Source organism: Populus euphratica, unplaced genomic scaffold (assembly GCF_000495115.2).
Source record: "Populus euphratica unplaced genomic scaffold, PopEup_1.0 scaffold1076.1, whole genome shotgun sequence".
Taxonomy (NCBI): Eukaryota; Viridiplantae; Streptophyta; class Magnoliopsida; order Malpighiales; family Salicaceae; genus Populus; species Populus euphratica.
Window position 1 is genome coordinate 135,679 of NW_011500463.1, and position 9,143 is coordinate 144,821.

At 32.8% G+C, this 9,143-nt stretch overlaps 2 protein-coding genes across 2 annotated transcripts in view; one reads left to right on the forward strand and one right to left on the reverse strand.

Annotated features, from left to right (window-relative positions):
* LOC105114846 (protein FAM179B-like) overlaps window positions 1-4,197 on the forward strand; it is a 15,170-nt gene extending 10,973 nt beyond the window's left edge. The window contains exons 2-5 of the mRNA XM_011011538.1: window positions 2,902-3,008; window positions 3,109-3,253; window positions 3,385-3,579; window positions 3,687-4,197. Coding sequence (XP_011009840.1) covers window positions 2,902-3,008; window positions 3,109-3,253; window positions 3,385-3,579; window positions 3,687-3,920 — 681 coding nt within the window. The 3' untranslated portion in view covers window positions 3,921-4,197. The remainder of the gene's footprint in view (window positions 1-2,901; window positions 3,009-3,108; window positions 3,254-3,384; window positions 3,580-3,686) is intronic.
* Window positions 4,198-5,017: 820 nt separating this feature from the next.
* LOC105114847 (ABC subfamily C protein) lies at window positions 5,018-7,985 on the reverse strand. The gene is made up of 4 exons (XM_011011539.1): window positions 6,867-7,985; window positions 6,357-6,616; window positions 5,903-6,112; window positions 5,018-5,623 (listed from the first exon to the last, which is right to left on the reverse strand). Exons 1-4 carry the CDS (start codon window positions 7,924-7,926, stop codon window positions 5,492-5,494), a joined length of 1,662 nt encoding a protein of 553 aa, XP_011009841.1. The 5' UTR covers window positions 7,927-7,985; the 3' UTR covers window positions 5,018-5,491.
* Between the last annotated feature and the right edge of the window lie 1,158 nt (window positions 7,986-9,143).

Genomic DNA, 9,143 nt, shown 5'->3' on the forward strand with positions numbered 1-9,143 from the left:
AAAGAGATTGTTTGGTTACGTTGGTTACTTACTGATATGGGAGTTTCCTTTTCTCATCCTACTCCTATGTATTATGACAACCAAATTTCTATTCAGATTGCTCACAACTCTGTTTTTCATGAGCGAACTAAGCATATTGAGATCGATTGTCATCTTACTCGTCATCATCTCAAACATGACACCATTGCTTTGCCTTTTGTTCTTTCTTCCTTGCAGATTGCAGATTTCTTTACCAAGGCGCATTCTACCTCTCGTTTTTGTTTTTTGGTTGGCAAACTCTCAATGCTTGTAGTTGCTGTATCGTGAGTTTGAGGGGAGATGTTAAATAATATTTATGTAATCTTATTTATTAAGGGTAGAATAATATTTTCAGTTTAACCTATATATAGTTTATATGTATTTAGGTTAAAGTTAAGCACTCATAATACTGATATTATTCAGAATTGCAGCCTCCATTTTGTGTTTGATCTTAATTATTTTAACAATTATTTGATTAAACACCATTAAGTTTTTATTTTGTTTTTGACAATGTTATATAATTTTTTTTATAACATGAGTAAGCACTTTTTTTATACCACGTTTTCTATTGCTTTTTCCTTAAAAAAATTATTTAGTATCTTTTTTACACATATTAATGTTTATTATTATATAGTTAGATAAAAAATATTCTTGGATCTAACCGAGTTCATAACTTTGGTTGGTAGTTTGACGGGTTCATTTGAGTCAATTTCAAGCATTATCATCTCAATATAGTTTTAAAAATAATTTTAAAATCAAATCAGGCTTTAATTGTTTTAAATTCTCTAAATTCTTTGATGATTGCTCTAATTATTATTTGTTGTTTAATTAAGATTATAGAGTAAAAAAGTTATATTTTTTTTTTGTAAAGAAAGCTTAACAAGAAAAAAAAAGGAATTATGCTGGCAAATGATTTTGTTTTAATAGAATTAGAATTATTATTTTTCTTAAAAGACATTAACATGTAACTAACTAAATAGAATGGATTTAGTTTTTTTTTTTTTAATTTTAAATTTTAGTAGTAATTAATTTATTTTATTTTATTAAACACGTGGAGAATCACAAGTTGGTTGAGAAATTGCCGCATGTCAAGAGGGGTTGCGACTGCTGGCTATCTCGGTCGTAAATCAGTTTCTTTCTTTTCTTTTCTTATTTTGCAAATTGCCGTCGCAAGTGTTCTACTCTCCATTTGTTAAAAATCTAGAGATAAAATACTAAGGGAATAGAATATTTGATAGGACTTGAAGAATTTAATAATAAATGTGGATCTGATATAAATCAAATCAACATTTAAAGTACACTATATTATAAAAAAACTAAATAATATTATACTTATGGTCCAAAGTAAGAAATGCAAGTAATCAAAAAATAAATCAATGTTTGATTTATTAAAAAAAAATAGTCTATGCATTCCAGTACTTGCCCTAGCGGTGGAAGGAGTTTGTCTCTTTTCACTACACCTGGGTTCGAGCCCTGGCGTGCATACCTGTCATCCTCGCGGTGTCTTATATACCTACTAGGTTTGCAGGATATTCAGTGGGTTGTGGGGATTAGTTGTGATACGTGCAAGCTGACCCGGATACCCCATATAAATTAAAAAAAAAGAAAAAAGAAAAAGGTAGCCCAGAGTTCAAGAAATTAAAACAGAAGAAAAATAGTCTATGCATTCCAGTACTTGCCCTAGCGGTGGAAGGAGTTTGTCTCTTTTCACTACACCTGGGTTCGAGCCCTGGCGTGCATACCTGTCATCCTCGCGGTGTCTTATATACCTACTAGGTTTGCAGGATATTCAGTGGGTTGTGGGGATTAGTTGTGATACGTGCAAGCTGACCCGGATACCCCATATAAATTAAAAAAAAAGAAAAAAGAAAAAAGTTAGCCAGAGTTCAAGAAATTAAAACAGAAGAAAATTAAATTCTATATGCAAATTGCCATGGGGTTATGAATGGATAATGACCTCTTTTATAATAACAGGAACCACGTGGTTTCCGGATACCGTCTAAACAAATCCAACAAAACGATACGCCGGCAAGGACTCGTGCACAGCTCACGCGCTTCTCATAGTAATTCTGTTTTTCTTTTTAATAAATTTTAAATTAATATTTTTAAATAGTTTTGATGTAATGATATCTATATTATTTATTTTTTTTTAAAATATTTTAAATTAAAAAGCATGTTTAAAAAGAATTTTATACCATATTATAAATAATATTATAAATATAAAAGGAATTAAAAATAAATTTTTTTTTATTACTCCAGTCCGGTCACAAGTTGAATATGTCAATCAAGATTAATATAAGTTAATATAAAATAATATTTTTTCAGATTTTTTTAAATCATGTCTGATAATGTAGTTGGCAATGCTTTTACAATAAAAATAAAGATTTTTTTTTAAATTAATTTTTTTTGGTATTATTGGATCGTTTTAATGTTTTGATATCAAAAATAAATTTTTAAAAATAAAAAATATTATTATAATACATTTTTAAATAAAAAATAATTTAAAAAATAATTATTGTTACAATAAAACACTGTCTTAACCAAGTTAGGTCTTACTTGAGTTTTAAATGTGTCCACTAGTTCATAGATTTACATGATTGATTTATTAACGAGATTTATCCTATTCAATTTTCATTAAATTTGATACAAAATCAGATTTAAATTAAATTCTAAATTATCAAATTACCAAATCAACTCTAGATGCTATATGCTAGTTTTATAAAATTTATATCAGAGCTGAAAGATCCATGTAAATGTTTTTTGAATCTTTTCTTTAATTTTAGACCAAACCCAGATGCCATTTTATTTTATACTTTGAGGGTTTTTTGTTTGTGTGTGAATCAATAAATTTGGTTTTTTATTTTTTTGCTTTATTTTTTTCAGGGTTTAGTAGAAGAGTTAGATTCAAAGGATTGGACAAAGGTTTGCGAATCATTGAATGATGTTAGGAGATTTGCACTCTATCATTCGTTGCTCTTGCTGCCAATCTTGTATGTATTATTAGTGTTTTTTTTTTTTAATTTATTTTTGAATCTTTTTGGCATATCAAGTGTTCTGATAATGGGGTTGTGGCTAAATATGTTATTATAGGGAAAAAGTAATGTTAGTAGCGGTGAAAGCTATGAAGAATCCAAGAAGTGCTTTGTGCAAGACATCTATCATGGCTTCATCTGATATTTTCAAGGTCTTTGGTGACCAGTTACTTGACTCTACTGTTAATGCATTTGAAAACTTGGTGAGGACTGGGGACTTTTTGTTCTTCGATTCGTAATTTGTTGCCTAATTTGCATTTTAATTTTATTATGTTCATGAGGGTTCTGTTAAGAATTGTGGTTAATGTGTTTGGATTTTAATTTGGTTGCACAGCTGTTGCAACTACTACTGAAAGCTTCTCAAGACAAAAGGTTTGTGTGTGAAGAAGCAGATAGAGCACTGAATGCAATGGTGAAATCTGTGACTCCTCTGCCTTTGCTCAATAAACTCCGGCCTTATGTTAGCCATTCCAATCCCAGAGTCAGGGCCAAAGCTGCCATAACTATCTCTAAATCTGTCTCCAAGATGGTAAAACTTGTATAAAGCTATTTCTTTTGTGTTTGATATTGCCAAGTTTTAGCTTGTAAAGGGGAGAATGATATTAATTGGTGGGAATTTATGTGGGTAAATTTCAGGGCCTGGAAGGAATGAACGAGTTTGGATTGGTTTCGCTGGTTCAAATGGCTGCAGATTTGTTGAATGATAGGCTGCCTGAGGCAAGAGAAGCGGCGAGGAACATTGTGACTTCTATATATGAAGCATATACCAGAAACGAGGAGCAGAAGCAGGAATCATGGCAAAACTTTTGCCAATCCAGTTTGCCACCCATTCATGCTCAGTCAATGGTCAAAATTACTAGTTCTCCTTAATATTCAATGTTGTCATAATTTTTACTGTATCAGCAGAGATACTAGAACTACGGTTATGTTCTTGTGAAGAAGATAATCAGACCTTGAGTTTTTGTGTAAATTCCATGTTTACCTGATTTTAGCTATAGGTGTTCTGGTGATGTGGTTGGTGTTTCGAGTTCTTTTTCTAAGTTCTGCATTCGCTTGTTGAAAAAATAGAAGATGTGATGGTATACAGCGCTATTGGATTTTGTCACTCATCTTACAGATTCATATGGTTAAAAGATGATGAAGCGCAGAATGCAGTAGTAGTCATTCTGGAGCACTATTGGATTTTGTCACTCATCTTACAGATTCATATGGTTAAAAAATGATGAAGCGCAGAATGCAACAGTGGTCATTCTGGTGGTGGTGATGTCTCAACTTCAGATGCCAAAAAATGGCCGACTAATATGACCTAGTTTCTTCTGTTTGCTGTTAATAGTTTTTAAAAGGGTCATTGTTTTGGAGGCTTGGGTTTTTGCTTTTCCTTCTCTTCATGGTCACAGCTTTTCATGGAATTATTGGATATAGTTTTATTCTGCTCGCTTCTAGTAGCTGTTTAAGGTCATGGAGCCTTGGGTTTGCATCCTCCTTACAGTCGCAGCTTGTCATGGACTCTTCGAGCCACTGTTCTTTTATATGGAATCAAAATACCAGATTAGCTGATGGTCGCAGCATCTTTCAGATTTACATGAAAAATAATGTTGCTTTTTAAATTGTTTTTTTTAGAAGTATATTAAAATAATATTTGGAATCAAAATACCAGATTAGCTGATGGTCGCAGCATCTTTCAGATTTACATGAAAAATAATGTTGCTTTTTAAATTGTTTTTTTTAGAAGTATATTAAAATAATATTTTTTATTTTTTAAAATTATTTTTTAATATAGATTGAAAACACTAGAAAATAATAATATTAATTTAAAATAAAGAAAAAATAAAAATAAACCCTGTAGCTATAGGCATACCATTGAAGTAACGCCAAAATTGGTGCAAAGGTACCCTCTACCAAATTGTTTGCATAAACAGAAAAGATAAAAAAAAGAAAGAGTTAAAGTGGATGCTTATCGAGATTCAGGCATGTCATGGGGCAGTCATGAATCCTCTAAAAAGGGAGCAGAAAAATATAATGATAGTTTCCACTGATTTAGTGCCAACATGATAAGTCAATTTCCATAGAAAATTGAATGGTCCAATCTCAAACTTTGATTGATTTACAGACAAAAGAGGCATGCAAACCACGGGAAAAGCATCTTCTTTTTGAGCTCCAATTTAAGACAACCAACAAGGGGACAATAAGCTAGGTTGGGAATTTCTGGTTAGAATGGCCAGTGGTAGGAATGCATCCAGAGATTTGGATGACGAGTGGCACGCAAAGTTTTTTAAGTCCAACCAGTAACTTCTTATAAGCATGCAAAGCCATCGACTCCAAAAGGGAACTCATTAGAATCCGCCCACAGATTGAAAATGGCTTCCATTGTAAGACAAATCCGTAGAAGAACCATCTTTGGTCCGTATGCCTTCTCAGTACGACCAGTTTATTTAGGCGCTTTAATCTTGTTCAAGCAAAGAGTACAAAGCCATCTCCACCTCAGAAAATGGTTGACCAGCATAGAGCTTAAGCTGCCCCCTCTTCACAACAATTACCTTCTTGGAATGCGATTTCACTGCATCATGAAGTTCCTACAAAAATTCAAATTTCATAATAGCTAGTCAATGACATACAGAAGTCCTTGGAGCAATGATTAAGAGGCATCTAATCAAATATAAAATATACAAGAGCAAATGCAATGCAATCATAAAAGGAAGTCAATGATGTCTTCATTATTGCAACCACGGAATCTCAACAGTATTACAGGCTTGGTTTGGTCATACAGATAATTGTCTCATTGTGAGGGATGTTTCCAAGAAAGTGTTTCGGTAAAGCTTGATGTCTTTAAGAGATCAGGTTGGTTTGCTTACTTTTATTTGCAGAGGAACAATATCAGCACTGAAGTCACCTAAATCTTCAAAAAAGGACTCAAGTAAGTAACAGAAATTATTGGCATCGCCACGGTCCTCAAAAGCAATGGTGTAAGAAAAGTCCCCGTGCTGATCTGCCTGAGAAGCCACTCTTAAAGCATAAAGTCCACCAGATTCTTCATGTTGTGAACCTCTACGCATAAGGATAGCCTGGGCACATATCAAGTTATTGCTTAGAAAATACAATGAAATTGTACATATTACTGTTTAGCATACAAATTGGCAGAAGCATTTGGAAGCATTAATTCACAAACAATTTAACAGAAAAAGTAATTTTTGAAAGGAAGCCTTGTACTTTTTCACTCTCGTAGCTTTTCCAAATGCTCATAGGAGAAATAATATACTTTAAAAAAACAATTAATAAAACGATAGGATCACAGAGTCAATTACTTACTAAAACATAAGTAAGATTCGACCACCACAAATCTTTCCGCACGTCTGATTGTTTATCCCCAAATTTATTAGCCAAAGGTCTCTTTCCAGGATATCTGCTACCATTTCTACTCGACGTAGCAGCAGGCCTTTCAACCTTTATGGTGGTTTCCTGGTTTTCTTTGGTCGAGCTTTCAGAATTTAGGGTCTCCAAATCTCTTGATTTTCCTGCCTCTGGAACTTCATTTGAAGACCTTCCTTCCCTGATCTTCGGGACAGTGCCTGAAAGATTTTACAACCACCCCAAGTTTGCAGACAGTTTTAACAACAAAGTGTATCTGAAATTCAACTGATAACAGAAGTGAATAGTGCATCCGGAATAGGCACCATCCAAAACTAAGCCGAAAAGGTTAATTATACAACCATTAATTCCTTATTGCCGAGAAAACTCACAAAAGTTAATTGACCTTAACAAATATTCAATCAAAAGCATAAAAAAATCACACATTAATCAGAGTTTTAAGAACATTACCAGATCCCATTTCCTTTCGCAAATTCGCCCTTTTCTTCTCAAATTTGTTTCCCTCATTTTTCACTGAATTCAACTGCACGTTCCCATCTTTCCCTCCGGTGTCCTTTTTCAAATACCTCATATCAGTTTTTCTAGACACACCATTCAGGTCACTTATATTAGAACCACTATCATCCGTCAAACCCGAAAAACCTTTTGGAGCACTTCTCGCATCCATTGACGGACTCTTAAACCTTAACTTCTTTCTAAACGTCAACGTCTTATTTTCCTCTTTTGAATCCGAAGCATCCTCACCATAACCATCCTCAAAATCCCCAAACAACCCCAAATACTCCATGAACGAATCCGGCAACTTCTCACTCTTCGAGTTCAACCTCTTCTCCAACTTAACCAATCGCGCACCAATCTCCTTCTCAAGCTCACTCCCTTTATCACCCTCAATTAACTCCCTCCTCTCCCTCTCTCTCGCTTCTCTCGCCATTACCTTAATATCACTGATTTTCTCTTCCAATTCACTCTTATTAACATAAACCTCATTTCCATTCACATCCAACAAAACATTCCCTTTCTCTTTAAAATTCCTTTCTTTTCCATCAGAATCAGTATTTCCAAATAACCAAACAGCACAAATTGTTTGAAACAACAAAACCCCAAGAAAATAACCGCTATATTTCAAGACAGGCCTCACAGATAATTTACCAACACTGCCACTGTGTTCTACTGCTGAGCTAACAGTATCTGAGACATTAAATTCATCAACTTTGTCAGCCTCTAATTCTTCACTTGATAGGGTTTCCTTCAAAGGGGTGTCGTAAAAGGTGTCGTTCTGAATTGGGGTTGTTTCTATTTGGGGTAGAGGTGCGGTAGGGAAGGGTTTAGTTAGGGTTTTTACGATTTTGGGACGTAAGTGGTTTTTCCTCTTTATGCGTTTTGATGGGAATGAAGTGGAAGTAGTGGAACAGAGGAGTGGTTTCAGACGAAATCTGTGAGGGGTGGCGTCTGGGATTGAGATTGTGGAGATTGAGAGGAAAGTGAAGGTGGCGCAAGGCGTACCCGCCATGGCAGAGGTGATGGAGGAGGGGCATTTTGCGATTTTCGAGTTTCAAAGCTTATAGGCATTGTTTGGTGCTGAATTTTGTTTTTGAAAAATGCTAGGCCCAATTGTTTTTAGAGGCCCGAAAGCAGGCAAGACTAGAATGTAGCCCAGCCCAAATATATATATATATATATATATATTTAAATGTTCAAGCCTCCTAAAATCTTACCAAATGCTTAGATTTTAGCAAGCCTCATAAAATCTTACCAAATGCTTAGATTTTAGCAAGGATAATAAATTTAGTTTTAGGTTTTAAGTAAAGTAAATTAATCTAAAATTTTATTATTTTAATTTAAAAAAATTAAAATAATATTTTTTTTGAAAATTAAAATTTCAAATTGGATTTTTAATAGATAATGAGTTGAACTATTGAGTTTGATAAAATCAATTACAACCCAATTTAATTGAAAACTAGATCTGAGTTAGGTTTGAGGTTAATGGATCATTGGGTTGACCTGCTCAACTAGACTAGATTTAATAGATTTAATTTTTAAACATTTGAATAAAAACTTGTATTTACTCATATTTTTCTATAGTTTATATATAAAAGGAATATAAATATATGATAAGATTTTATGGTGATTAACTTCTGCAAATACCACATCTTCTTACGACTTTCCTATAATATAGTTATGTAGTGTCATTGATACCACTATAATCTAAACTTGCATTTTATAAAGATACACGAACATGTTTTGTAAAAATTTTCACCTCTCTTTCCACAAACTCCAATGAACGTTTTATCATACAATGTATTGACGAGTGTTCACAATTGAATACTTCTTCTTGATTTTTTGATTGTCCTCTTCGATAAAAATCTAGCATATAACATTTCTCACTTTTATAAGGACCTAAAAACCCATACTTATTTGGATATTGGGGATCTACTATGTAGTATTTCCTTACGATAACAAGTAATGAATTTGTAAGTTATTTCTCAATGAAAGATTAATCATGATAATAGTTACAATAACATTAAATTTTTCTAATAAAATAACATTAAATTTTTTAAATGTTATTACCTTTCAATGGTTTTTTAAATTTAATATATATATATATATATATATATGCTTAATACCTCTTAAACAAGATATTAATAAATCTTCCTTTTATGCTCAATATATCAACATATAATTAATGAGGCTTTTCTGGGCTTTTCTTAGAAGAATTTTTTTTTTTAT